Source organism: Lissotriton vulgaris, chromosome 1_1, assembly GCF_964263255.1.
Source record: "Lissotriton vulgaris chromosome 1_1, aLisVul1.2, whole genome shotgun sequence".
Lineage (NCBI taxonomy): Eukaryota > Metazoa > Chordata > Amphibia > Caudata > Salamandridae > Lissotriton > Lissotriton vulgaris.
In genome coordinates this window covers 1,816,269,850-1,816,284,485 of record NC_141685.1, presented here as the reverse complement: position 1 = coordinate 1,816,284,485, position 14,636 = coordinate 1,816,269,850, and the positions used below count along the sequence as shown (strand labels likewise).

Genomic DNA, 14,636 nt, shown 5'->3' with positions numbered 1-14,636 from the left:
GTGGTTGAGTGTGTGTTTGGTTGTGTGTGGTTGTGAGTGAGGTTGAGTGAGGTTGTGTGTGTGGTTGTGTGTGTGCATGTGTGGTTGTGTGTGTAGTTGTGTGTGTAGTTGGTTCTGTGTGGCTGTAGGTGTGTGTTTGGGTGTGCGTTTGGGTGTGTGTGGTTGTGTGTGGTTGTGTGTGGTGGTAGTGTGTGTGGTTATGTGTGTGTGTGGTTATGTGTGTGTGTGGTTATGTGTGTGTGTGGTTGTGTTTGTGTGTGGTTGTGTTTGTGTGTGGTTGTGTGTGTGTGTGTGGTTGTGTGTGTGTGTGTGGTTGTGTGTGTGTGTGTGGTTGTGTGTGTGTGTGTGGTTGTGTGTGTGTGTGTGGTTGTGTGTGTGTGTGGATGTGTGTGTGTGGTTGTGTGTGTGTGGTTGTGTGTGTGTGTGGTTGTGTGGTTGTATGTGTGGTTGTGTGTGTGTGGTTGTGTGTGTGTGTGGTTGTGTGTGTGTGGTTGTGTGTGTGTGGTTGTGTGTGTGTGGTTGTGTGTGTGTGGTTGTGTGTGTGTGGTTGTGTGTGTGTGGTTGTATGTGTGTGGTTGTATGTGTGTGGTTGTGTGTGTGGTTGTGTTTGGTTGTGATTGCAGTGTGTGTGGTCTTGAGTGTGGTTGTGTGTGTGGTTGAGTGTGCGTGTGGTCATGTGTGTGGTTGTGTGTGGTTGTGTGTGGTTGTATGTGTGTGGTTGTGTGTGTGGTTGTGTGTGTGGGTGTGTGTGTGGGTGTGTGTGTGGGTGTGTGTGGTCATGAGTGTGGTTGTGTGTGTGGTTGAGTGTGCATGTGGTCATGTGTGTGGTTGAGTGTGCATTTGGTTGTGTGAGGTTGAGTGAGGTTGAGTGAGGTTGTGTGTGTGTGGTTGTGTGTGTGTGGTTGTGTGTGTGGTTGTGTGGTTGTGTGTGTGTAGTTGTGTGTGGTTGGGTGTGTAGTTGGTACTGTGTGGTTTGTGGTTTTAGGTGTGTGGTGTTGTGTGTGTGTTTGTGTATGGTTGTGTTTGTGTGTGGTTGTGTTCGTGTGGGATTGTGTGGTTGTGTGTATGTGGTTGGGTGTGTGGTTGTGTGTGTGTGTTGTGTGTGTGCGTGTGTGGTTGGGTGTGTGTGGTTGGGTGTGTACTTGGTTCTGTGTGGTTGTAGGTGTGTGTTTGGGTGTGTGGTTGTGTGTGGTGGTAGTATGTATCGGTGTGGTTGTGTGGGTGTGGTTATGTGTGTGTGGTTGTGTGGCTGTCGGTGTGGTTGTGTAGGTGTGGTTGTGTGTGTGTTTGTGTATGGTTGTTATTTGTGTGGTTGTGTGTGTGGTTGTGTGTGTGGTTGTGTGTGTGGTTGTGTATGTGGTTGTGTATGTGGTTGTGGTCATGGTTGTGTGGTTGTGTGTGTGGTTGTGGTAGTTTGTGTGGTTGTGTGTGTGGTTGTATGTGTAGTTGTGTGTGTATGGTTGTGTGTGTGTGGTTGTGTGAGTGTGGCTGTGTGTTTGTGGTTGTGTGTGGTTGTGTGTGTGGTCATGGCTGTGTGTGTGGCTGTGGTGGTGACCGTGGCTGTGGTTGTGTGTTTGGTTGTGTGTGGTGTGTGTGGTTGTGTGTGGTGTGTGTGGTTGTGTGTTTGTGTGGTTGTATGTGTGGTTGTGTGTGTGGTTATGTGTGGTTGTGTGTGTGTCGTGTGTGTGTTTCGTGTGTGTGGTTGTGTGCGTGTGGTTGTGTGCATGTGGTTGTGTGCGTGTGGTTGTGTGCGTGTGGTTGTGTGCGTGTGGTTGTGTGCGTGTGGTTGTGTGCGTGTGGTTGTGTGCGTGTGGTTGTGGTTGTGTGTGTGGTGGTGTGTGTGGTGGTGTGTGTGGTTGTGTGCGTGTGGTTGTGTGCGTGTGGTTGTGTGCGTGTGGTTGTGTGCGTGTGGTTGTGTGCGTGTGGTTGTGTGCGTGTGGTTGTGTGTGTGTGTGGTTGTGTGTGTGGTTGTGTGTGTGTGGTTGTGTGTGTGTGGTTGTGTGTGTGTGGTTGTGTGTGTGTGGTTGTGTGTGTGTAGCTGTGTGTGTGTAGCTGTGTGTGTGTAGCTGTGTGTGTGTGGTTGTGTGTGTGGTTGTGTGTGTGTGTGTGGTTGTGTGTGTGTGGTTGTGTGTGAGTGGTTGTGTGTGAGTGGTTGTGTGTGAGTGGTTGTGTGTTTGGTTGTGTGTGTGGTTGTGTGTGTGTGGTTGTGTGTGTGTGGTTGTGTGTGTGTGGTTGTGTGTGTGTGGTTGTGTGTGTGTAGCTGTGTGTGTGTAGCTGTGTGTGTGTAGCTGTGTGTGTGTGGTTGTGTGTGAGTGGTTGTGTGTGAGTGGTTGTGTGTGAGTGGTTGTGTGTTTGGTTGTGTGTGTGGTTGTGTGTGTGGTGTGTATGCGTCATTGTGTGTGTGGTTGTATGTGTAGTTGTATGTGTATGGTTGTGGTTGTGTGTGTGCGGTTGTGTGTGTGTAGCTGTGTGTGTGTGTGTGGTTGTGTGTGTGGTTGTGTGTGAGTGGTTGTGTGTTTGGTTGTGTGTGTGTTTGTGTGTGGTGTGTATGCGTCATTGTGTGTGTGGTTGTATGTGTAGTTGTATGTGTATGGTTGTGGTTGTGTGTGTGTGGTTGTGTGTGTGGTTGTGGTTGTGTGTGTGGTTGTGTGTGTGGTTGTGTGTGTTTGTGTGTGTGGGACAGTAATACTGAAAGCATCTCAAAATAAAGGAATACAAGCATTGAGTTTGTGGAAAGAGAAATGATTGACCGAAAACATCAAAGGGGCTCAGCGAAAGTGATCACGGTCGAAAGTGAAAGTGATCGTGGGTGCTTAATGAGCATGATGAGGTGCCTCTGCTCCTTAGCGCACGCCCGCGCACATGCACTGCAAGCTGTAGCCGGCGGTAGCATTTTTTGAAGCCCTTCTTACTTAAGGTCTGGCCAGACCAGTGCAAGCGCTGGGTCAGGTGAGACCTAAAAATGGACACAGGGAAACCTCTTCTTTGAAGCATGTGCAATGGCAACATTTAGGTCCAGTGCTTCAGTTTTGCAATGTATGAACTCCCAAGTGGTTTCCTTTTTCAAGTTTCTCGATTAAACCTGAGCTGAGGCGCTCATGCCGAACTAAGCCCTCATATTTCTGTAAACAACCACAGCCTTTCTCCTAGGTGCATCATAAAATATCCGTGACCTGACAAGATTTCTATCAACTGTGCCCTTTTTAGGTCTACTAGAGTCAGCGCATGCGCTGCCCTTGCGAGAAATTTAGTAGGTGGTTTAAAAGTGCTACCCAGGCCGTCCACCAGCTTGATATTACGCACACAGCAATTTTTTCCGTTGCGTACGAGCATGGGCCCAACTCACGTCACCACTCGCATTTTTGTTCATTTTTTATTTCATTTCGCGGCCGTGCAGCATTACTTTTATGGCAGCGCAGCCAATGCTTGTTTTTGGAGCAGCTCAGCCTAAGTAACTATGCTTTTGAAGAGCACGCAAATGACAAGCTCTACGTTCTACAAGGTTTGACTTTGAATGCACATACATAACAACACAAAGGTATAACAAAGTGAAGTGCATGGGTGCCATGAGAAATGGGACCCGCTAAGTCATTCCACAAGTCCGATATGCAGTGAGACATGCCACAAAGCAATCAAGGTAGCAAAAGAGTGCGAACCGAACCATGGTCACATAAGAAACTGGACACCGAATGTGCGTGCATTCTGTAAATGCAAGAAGTGCTTTAGAGTGTACATCCTCCTTCTCCCTCCCCAGACACCATAATGTGGAGCCTCCGCGGCGCTCTGCATGCGTCACTCTTGACCTGTGCCCAGGGACGTAGGTAATAACCAGAAGGGGCTGTCCAGCTATCAGTCATAGCAGGATACTCATTCACACCAGACTAGACGGTCATTAACCCTCGCCTCCCTTCCCCTCTTCTTATATTTAGTTTGCCTCTCCTCAATTCATCCCTCCCATCTACAACGGCAAGGGGGCCTAACTTTGCTTGACCGGTCCGACGAAAAAAAAAGCTGCCTCCACCCCTTCTGTGACTAACTCACCACTTACAGCCATACACAAACCACTCAAAACGGAGCAGCACTGCAAACATTAGCAGCAGAACTACTTCAGACAGAGACACGTGGGAACTTTAGAACCAATCCGCACTTTAGAAATTATGTGTGGCGCACTTTGATTGGTTGGTGTATCTGTAGTGCTCCAATCCGAGATCCTCTTACACCTTAACAGTATCTCCGTGCCCAGCCAACTCTTTAGAAATATGTTGTACCACTGGATTGGTGGATATGCGACCCGGAAGTGTCCAAATTACAGATAAATGACATCGGTATAAGATCAACAACGGACAAATGGTGCTAGATTTAGGTTACGTCTAAGCAGCGGATACGTGGACTAATGGATCATATCTGCTATAAAGACGGAAGCACCTGTTTACTCGTCACAGGAACACAGGTAAACGTTTTACCTATTGAAATCTCTGGCTAGAGTACAGCTGATGCTCTTCTTGCAGCGACTGTTTTAACCTGACAGGTGGCAGAGCAAGAACTATTTGCGGTTATTATGATTTTTGGTGGGCTACCGACTGCTACTGATGACGTGGGCGTTTACTTTGTGGTGAATATACTCACAGTTTGTATTGATTTATTAAGCAGCTACTTTAAAGAAACATACTACTTCCTCATTACAAGACTGAGCTCTGTTTAGATATCATAATAGACAGTGTCAAGTTACAAAAAATGTAGGTGTGGTTTAAAGTACCCAGAGTGTTTTTGCTTTTTCCTGGGTTCAGTGAGGTGACATTACTATCTCTCTGGTTTCGAGTTTATAAAGTTGTCAGTTTTCCTTTTCTAATGGAAAACAAAACATTCTGGTCTGGGGGGGATTCCTGCTGTTGAACGAAAATCCTGTGTGTGTGTTGGTTTTAGTGTGATATGGTTTTGGTTTTAAAACGGTGTTTTGGCTATTTGAAAACAAGCACTGGCATAGCCAATGGGTCTCGCCTTTGGGGCCTTATAAGTATTTAGTTATGCAGCACAATATCCTTCCTGCAACAGCGTCAACTGTTGCATGGCTAAACACTTAAAAAGTCCCAAACGCGAGACCTATTGGCTATGCCAATGCTTGTTAATCAAGATACCGTCATATTAGCTCTTGAATCTTGCCAAATGTGTGCTACCTTTAGGTGCATAGGTAAAGAAAATACAAAATGAAATTTCTCCTTACTATGCGTAGTCTCCCTTTATACTGAGCTTTGTGCACCTCTGTGCTGGGCCATGCTGAATGTGTTAACCCAGAGGACTAAATGCCCAATATTACTAAACCTCTGGTTAATTTATTAGAATGATTTTTGACGATCCTCCTGGTGGCATAGATTTACGTTTTGGGTCAAGCTGTAACTCACCCATTAAGTCACCTCACATCACCATGCTGTAGGTCAGCAAAACTAAAGTATACAAAAAAGATTAATGGAATTCTTTCTACAGAACGCTGTCCGGTCCTGTAGATCACCTTAGATGCTAAAGCTCATTGAATGGCAGGGATGAAGGCCGGGTATCTGAAGAAGGTGCACTCTCCTCTACCTTCACCCACACCACAACCCAGTGAGAGTTTTTCAAATCTCCTCAATCATACCCACTTCAACCTTAAAACCTTCAAAGAGGCTTTGGCACTCTGCTCAGACTCTGCTTGTCAATCTTCCAGCCTAAAAGAGAAAGGCTCTAAAATTACAGCTAAAGCAGAACCAAAAAAGACACGTGATCCAGAGGATCAGATGGCTGTGCATCGAACATCACCTTACACAGCCTGGAGCTTTATTATTTTTTTTACTTAGTTCTTTCTCTTCACCAACATGACTCAGCAAAATTTGCAGACCTAGTGGTGCATATGTTAATAAAGAATTTGGACCCACCTTACTGGTGAAGATTTTGCCCCAGAAAAGAGACTATAGGCTGGGGTAACTGTGTACCAGGTCTCACCCATCATCCCTTTCTGACAAAGTGCACTCATGAGTCATATTTCTTGTGGACTCATCGAGAAAGTGCTAGGACCCACCTTACTGGTGAAATCTGTGCTCCAGGAAAGAGACTAAAGTCAAGTGATATCTGACAAACTGCCCTTACAAGTGGGATCAATTTGTGTCAATGTCTTGTTGTAAGGTTCCAAAGATAGTCATTTATTTAATACTTTTCACTTGTCAAATGGTTGTTCCTAAGTTCCACAGGCAGGCATGTTAACAGTTGCTCAAATCAACTTTGACAGACTGGAGAAACCAACTTTTCTCCTATTTGAGTTGTTGATATATGTACTACCATTTCAAGCACTTCCCTCAGAGTGGGGCTTGGGACTTATGTCATTGATAAGTTTACGTAGGCTTTTGTTTAACTGTGGAAGTTCCATTCTTGGCGTGGAAGCTCAGCTATAGTGTAATTAAATAAGCACCTTTTATCACTTTCTTTCCCTCTGCCTAGAAGTTTTGATTTACTAAGTAAAACTAAAATGTACATTTCTACAACAAAAACTCAAGTAAAATGAAATGCAAAAGGACTTCGTGCAGCTCACCAAAAATGCGGTGAGGATGAAGATCTTGGTCACTGGAGATACTTGAGGTTGGGGCTCCTTGGAGCCCGAAGATCTTGGTGGAAGGAAGCCAACAAGCCTTTGCAACTGCAAGTCAATTCGGTGCACAGTTCAGTTCCTGTAGCTCCGAGGAGGGATACTGTCCTCAAACTTGGTGAGAGGACAGGTCAGGCCTTGAGGGATGTGGAGGACCAGCACCTGTGTTGCTGAGCCTTTCAGAGTCCATGGGAGCTCAGGATTAACATACCTGTCAGCGTAGTTGTGGTGCCTGCAGATGCAGGAAAGTGACTCCTTCCCTTCAAGGGAGATTTATTTAGGTGTCTTGGATGCCCACAGGCCTTGGAAGGTTCCTGTATGGTGCACAGGCACAGACCTTGCAGCAGGCGTGGAGATCAGGAGCAGCAGGAGTCTTGCCGGTTGCAGCCTTAATGCCCAGAGCAAAGTCCAGGGTGCCCAGACTGTCGAAGAAGTGGTGTCTGAAATAAATCTTGTCCCACGACGAATCTAGGGACCCACCCACAGGTAAGCCCTTAAAGGGTTGGGACTATTCAGAGGTCGGTCCCAAAGGAGGGTCTGGACAAGGGGGAGGATACTCCCCTGTCCTTTGTCCAGCTAAATACCAGAATCGAAGCAAATGGCTCCCTGAGCTGGACTATGCATGGAGGGCACCAAGTGCGCCCTACACACAGACTGTGTGGTGCTGGCAAGTGTTCCCACCCTGCTCCAATACACTAAATCCTGTCTAGGAGGTGGTCATACCTCTTTGTGACAGGATACCTATATTTCTGCTTTCCCCTGCCCGAGCTTGACTCAGCAGCAGGGTCGGGAAGACTTGTACCGGGAGTACGGAGGGCCTACTGGAGGGCCTTTTCAGTGCTTGGAATCATGACCTCACACATCATTTACAGTGTGAGGGTATGATTCCAACATGTATGATACCAAACATGATAGAATTTGTTCCAGCCAGTTTTGAGATGGTCACAGCGTAATTTCATATGGCTGCCTCACTTACAACCCGGGAGAATGGACTCCCTAGGTAGTTGGGGTGTACTGCTCATGCAGGGGCACCCTCACACTTAGAACCAAGCACCCTGCCTTCAGGATCTCAAAGGCCTGCTGTAGGGGTGACTTTTTAGGTTTTAAGTGCAGTGACCTTAGATATAGGGAAACCTATAACTTTCGTAGGTGGTGCTAGCACCAGCTTAGACAGACTGCACTGGCAGGCCTGTAGTTACAAATCTAGTGGTCTCCCATGGGAGGCATAAGGCATGCTTCAGCCCATGGGGGACCCCCTAGTGTACCTATGCCCTGGGTACCTTAGTACCACATACTAGGGACTGATAGGGTTGGACTAGTGTTCAATATAGGATGTACCCAAGTCCTTACCAAACCAATTTAGGGGAGAAAGCACAGAGACTGGGGTCCTGATTTAGCAGGATCCCAGTCAGTATAGTCAGAAACCATCACAGCACCAGGCAAAAAGTGGGGGTAACCATGCAGAAGGATCGTACCTTCCTACAGTCGTTTTTTCTGCCAAATCACTGCTGTCAAGGTGCAAAACAGGCAACTTGAAATCGAAGTATTCTTAGTACCAAGTGCCCTGGCAGAGATTCAGCAACATGTGCACTCTTGTGGAACTTTGATTCAGGCAGCTGTGAGAGAACGTTATGCTTGATGAAATGTAAAGGCTCCGAATGTTCAGAAGGCTGTCTTACACATCATTAGTGCTAAGTTATCCTTTTTCTTTGTTTGTTTGTTAAATGGGTCTTCATTGATTTAGATTCCTGGGATCCAGGCTGCAGTATACAAATGCATTTTCAAAAAATACATACCTCAAATTCAATATTCCCGGTCTACCCCCCCCCCCCAAACTCCGACACAATAGCTCATATCTGAAATAAGATAGAATAAGGCTGAGGCTGAAAAGCAATGCTAAGTGAACATTGTACTGAGAGGTGTTGTGGTTGCCCCCTCCCACCCCAGTGAGATAACTCTCCACCACATATACCATCTTTGAATGTGGCGTAACAACCCGAGCTGCCGACTTCAGAGCCGGTAGGAACCAGGTTTTAGTCTCAGTGTCGGTGTCCACATCCGGTTATTCTGAGTAAATCACTTAATGTCACCGTGCCTACAATTCAGGGCCTTGAGACCCTCACATGTGATTTGCAATGCTTTACAAATCCTGGATTTATTTATTTCCATATTTCACTACAGACATCTCTTTGTAGTTTTTTTGCGATAACTTTTTCCTCCTATTTGCAACCCCTTTCTCTTCTGCAGTAAAACCTGTCGCTCTGTCTAGCTCCCTCTGCTCAACCCAGCTGCTCTGGTGTTTACTCATGCTCGGTATCAATCTCGTCCTCTGGTTTCAAAAGCCTATAGAAAATATTCCCCACGCTTTTAGATCTTCCTCCACTTTATCATTTGTGAACACTTCCCTCATTCGTCTTTCTTCCGCCAGGGCCCATTCCTTCATATCTTTTTACCAGGATACATAAGTGGATGCTCTAGGGGATATCCTGTGTTTTACTAAGGGGCGTTTGCCCAGCATCAATCCCAAAGAGGCAAACTTGTGCTTGATTTACACCCTCCCCTGGGTTTGGAATTAGCCCTAACAGGCATTGGCTTATTTTGTGTTCTATACAGATGATAGTTGTTCTTTTTAGATTCATCACCATCTCCTGCCAGAATGTTTGTACAGGGTTGCAAGTCCAGGTCATTAGTTGGAACGTGGCTCTGGGAATATCACACCAGACACAGACCGACCATATGCTTGTGTATATTCTGAGTAACCTTTCCTGTGTAAGGTATGTGCCACAAAATGGATCAATTTAAATTGGGCATTGCTTGCTATGTGCTGTACTAGCGCACATTTGCTCCCATTCCCTCTCAGTTAAAGGCGCAAGCACATCTTCCCATCATTGTTGAACGGTTAGTCAGGGCTTTTGTCCATCTTTTTTGAACGCCTTATAGAAATGTGCAGTCAAGTGGCATATCTGGGTGGCGCTCAACAGTTTCCAGGGAATTGGTGCCTGGATTGTGTCAGGTAAACATGGCCATATCTCTGGTGTTTTGGACAATTTAGCAAATTGCAGAAATTATCCTCTGCCTATGTTAGAGGTCTCCATTGCCTCTGCGAGGGTGTTTAACTTATATGCCAGGAACAGGTCGCCCCAAGTGGTACATCCTTTCCTCCTCTTATCGCAATCAATGACATATTCTGATGACTCTTTAGGAAGGGCTGTAATCATTTCAGGGGGAAAACTCTAGAAAATGGGCCCACAGAGGAACTCATTTGACCGTTGTTTCCTATGCCCCTGCCACTCACCGCACTATATATGAGATCTCCTTGGGTTGATTCGTTTTAGTCAATAAACAAACCAGCAATGATTCGGTTTCTATCAGTCCGTCCAATAAATGTTTCACCCAGTTCTCTACATTTCCACGCCACATTGCTGCATTTTGGAGCTGTGTGGCTAGGAAATAAAGTTCCATATCCAGCACTCCCAATGCCCCCTCCTCTCTATCGCCTTTTAGTACTGCTGTTGGACCTGGCCTTGTGGCGTGGTTCCCCCCCGTTCCTCCACTCCCCCGTTAGCCCAGCTCTGTACTTCGAAACCCCTGGCTGCCCTGCCCATGTCCGACCAAACGCCCGCGGCCCACACCGGCCTGTCCCTGGCCACCTTTCCAGCCCGCGCGCCCCAAACCCGCAAGGCCCCATAGGCCCACCGGCAGCCATTTTCCCTCCCGAGATTCCTGACTCCATGGGCCTAGCATGACCCCAGCCCCAGAGAAGCTTAGGCTCCAGATGCGCCAGCCCCCGTTGGGAGGGTGAGGGCTACCCTATTGAGAAGACGGGGAGTTTTGATGGCACCTCCGGCCTCCCCTGAGAGACTGGTTTCTGTCACACCTCTGGTCTTCCCCTGGGAGCCAGTTTCGATTGCACCTCTGGCCTCCCCGAGTGCTGGATCCAGACCTGGAACATCGGAGCCCTGCTGACCTAGTCGCGGCTCAAGCTGAACCCTGAAGATCTGCAACGAACATTCGGAGCCCTGCTGACGTGGTCGCGGCTCCTCACGAACTACCCTCTGGATCGAGCCCTGCTGACTCAGTCGCGGCTCGAGGAGTACTCTAGCTGGCTGGACTATCGACGCTACCAAGATGAGTTGAGTCATCCTCAAACGAGTAGGACCTCCAGTACGATTACCATCTTCCGTAACCCACCGGCTCGAGGATTGAGAGCTGTGCGCAGGGCACGCTACGTATTGGCCTAAGAGACTGAGACTGTCCCGCTACCCCTTCCCTGAAGCCTTGAGACTCTGGCGAACCCTCGATCGTGTGTACATAAGAGTGCTAATCCTTTTACCTGATTATAAAGAAATTGATATCGGAAACCTACAGTGTGGTGTCGGTTCATAAGTGTGGTGTGGTCCTCGTGTGTACGAATCAATACTTGAGGTCTCCACCGGTGGGGATCTCTCGTTAAGGCTCGGCATTATTGGTGGGAGAGGGGGTCACGGAGGAGTCGGTAGACATAACCTGGCCTCTGGGACTGCCCCTTCTAACAACTGCCTGCTGAACTCCAATTCTTTTGCCCACCTACACCAGTGAAATTAATAGATTGTTCAGTTCCAAGACAGTAATCCTTAGGATCAGGCATACAAAACTTTGCAGTGTGTACAGACAACTTGGGAGGAAACCATAGTTGCCACAGCCACCCTTGTAATTACTAAGAGTGGTAAGGAATTCCAAAATTGGACTGAGTTATGCAGGCACTGCTCGCCAGTAAGTGGGAGACAGAATTTCTGGGGCACGTCAAGTATACCAGGGTGTCATCTGTGTACAGATACTACATAATTTGTTGCTCCCAGTTTCATTCCACAGGGGACCAGCAAATTTCGCAGATGAACCGCTTGCGGCTCGTCCGCAATGACAAACAATAATGGAGATAATGGACATCCCTGCCTTGTGCCCTTTTCCACCATCCAGCTGCAGGAAACTCTACCTCCAGAGCACACTCTAGCAGTGGGGTTGGTGTATAACACGCAAACCCACCCCCGAAACTGTGGTCCAATTTCCATCTTCTCATAAATACCCAGCCTAAGGTGTCAAATGCCTTTTCAGTGTTCAAGGTGACTAGTGCACCTTCCATGTTAAAACTTATGCAGCACATGTCTCATTCATCTCGGGTTCATATGAGTGTTGTGTACTTGGATAACACCACCCTGGTCCTTGGGCACCAATGCTTGGCTCAGCCTAATAGCAAGTGCTTTGGCTAGTACTTTAGTGTAAAAAATTACGACAAAGAGAGGTCTGTGAGATCCCAGCATCTCCAGGTCTCTATCTAGTTTTGGGAGCATGGTTATTATGGATTCCTTCCTAGAACCAGACAACCTGCCTGTTCCTTTGGCCTCTTTATAGATCTCAATGAGCCGCTCAACAAGTTTGCTCCGAAACATCCTATAAAACTCTGACGGGGGCCCGTCTGCTCCAAGTGTCTTTCTCCTCAACATGCCCTGCATAGCCTCTAACAGCTTATCCGGGTACAATTCTTGGTCTAATTCCAGTGCCTGAGTACGTGAAAGCTCCGGCATCGTAATACCCCTCAAAAAGTCTTCTACTGCCTCAGTCTGGGGTGCTTGTGGTCTTCTGTACACCTCTCCAAGGTACTGTCCCAGGGTATTAATAATAGCCTTCTGCCTTATCAATCTTGTTGTCTGGTCTGTGTTTACCAGGCTGAGGACCGTGGAAGAAGTCCTTCCCTTTTCAACAGTCAGGCATGCTTCCAGCCCAAATTATCGCCTGTGAATGTAGTTACTGCCTATAGTCTGTACGTCTGAGCCGGTCTAGTGTGCCCGAAGGTTTAGCCGAAAACATATATGCGGAGTATGTTGCAGAGAATAGACAACCCCTCCACTTCTGTCACACTTTGCTCTCTTCTATTGTCAGATGGGTTTCTTGTAAAAACGCTATCTGGATTGTTTAGCTCCAAGAACTGCCACTGATTCCTTAAGCCCTAAGCGATGAACTAACTCCCTCTCTGCAACTTTTTATGGAGCTTTGATTTTTTTTTTCAGAGAAAATTGAGTAATCTAAGCAGTAAGCCATCTCAGCCAAGCCACTGTGTCCAAAGACTGTTAGGCAGGACTGGCAGACCGTCTTAGGACTTACTGACAAACAGAAAATATCTGTATCTTTATTTTTTTCTACCCCTGCCAGATGGGCAAGCAGATTCTATCTACAAGAAACTAGTTCATTAGATATATATAAAACCATGCATCTTTATTTTGTCTCGTTTAAGCTACACAGAATACACCTCTTAACTAAGGTAACGTGCCTCTGGGACCAGAGGACAACAATACAGACACTGCTGCGATAAAATAAGTATGTTATCCTCCCTTTTCACGGAGCTACACTACTGACCAATCTCCACTTTGAAGCTGTTGATTAGGGATATTAGTTAGTTACAACCTCTCCTTGGTTTAATCCGGCTTCCAGAGGATCATATAAGTTGGTATTTGCCGCCTGTCTGGTGACACAGTCTCAGTTCTGGTCAATGTTTTAAATCATAGACTCATGGATAGAGAACGTGTGATCACCTTAATCCTCACCAACATGTTGTGGGCTCATGTCAGTCATGCCATCACGCTCAACAGAATAGACGGAATTGCCTTATAACAGGCACAATTTTCTTGGATGCAGCCCTCCTGCAAGAGCATTGCAGTGCTACTGCTGTTCCTGTCACGATACAGAGATGACCGATGGTCCGGCAGTCATCGCTAAGTTTAACAAAGTTTCTTTGGGGTGGCAGAAGTAACGTCTTCCTCCACTCTAATCAACAGTACTCACTATGTCAAACTCTAAATTAGCCCCTACCACTAAGAGATTACATCCACAAGAAAATCAAGGTTATGCCAATGTGGTGGCTTCTGGTGATTCTCAGTCGGTAAGACTGGTACATTTTTTTAATCACATTATTGATGACAAAAAAACTAGGTTTAGAATGCAATAATCATTGAAATCTGAATCAGAAAATGCCCCTGAGAACACACTGCAACACATATAAAAGAGATATTTATTAAAACGTTTGTAAATACTGAAAATCATGGGACTGAACTTTGTATAGAAACAGGCAAAATAAGATCCAAGTAAAAAAGCAAAAAATAAACACCCACCTGCTTGTATATCTGACCTTTGTCTAGCCTGTGAATTTTATCCCACAGCAAAACACCTTTCTCAGTCACCTTCCGAAAAGGTCTAAAAGTGTAAATAAAGACAAATCAAATCAGTAGCACATACCAGTGCTACAGACCAAATGAAAGTACAGTAGGCAGAGAATACCCCTTGTTCATGATTTGGTCAGGAACTTGTAAATAAAGTTAATGTCATGCTTTAAGTATTCATAGCGGAAACACACACACCTTAAAAGCAAACTATTTGAAACACCTGCGACTAAGCCACCCCGGATGCAATGAATGGCGACATTCAAACCTCGACAGCTTATTTTTAAGTGGTGCCCTACCTGGTGAATCTGTCATTCCAACACCAAGGACAGAGCAAAGGACCCCGAATCGTCCTATTGTTTACCATTTTCACTTCTCTACTGTGTCTCTATCCTGGCATAGGTCTACAAACCTCTGATGAATTCCACAATTATTTTAAGTGTACAAACATTCGTTTTACACAGCAAGTGGGGTGCAGTTTAGCCCTATTACTGTCCCCTCCTGGCTATAGGAAGGCGAAGAAAAGACTGCTTGCGTTCGGCTTACTAATTATTAATTTCTCTTGAAAGTAAAAATCAATGCATTCTGGATCTCATTCTATTGCAACAGTTATTGCAGCTAAAGGTTTTCTGCTCTGTCCAATCATTTGAGAGCCTATTCCTTCCACGCATTTCTATTATTGTATTCCTTTCCACTCTGAGCAACTTCTCTATTTTACAGACTTCCTAATCTTCTGCACCCACACATCTAAGACCTCCCGTGGGTGCACTCCTGGCAACACTTTGGTAAATCAAATGGAAATGGTAATGGTAGTTGCATTTGTAAAGCGCATTATC

The 14,636-nt window shown here is 46.2% G+C and overlaps 1 protein-coding gene across 3 annotated transcripts in view; it reads right to left on the bottom strand.

Annotated features, from left to right (window-relative positions):
* The window catches only part of NT5DC3 (5'-nucleotidase domain containing 3), a 391,194-nt gene that overhangs the window by 107,872 nt on the left and 268,686 nt on the right, over positions 1 to 14,636 (bottom strand). For all 3 annotated transcript variants that reach the window (XM_086919171.1, XM_086919172.1, XM_086919173.1), the window contains exon 10: positions 13,753 to 13,834. In XM_086919171.1, the coding sequence (XP_086775297.1) occupies positions 13,753 to 13,834 (82 nt within the window). The remainder of the gene's footprint in view (positions 1 to 13,752; positions 13,835 to 14,636) is intronic.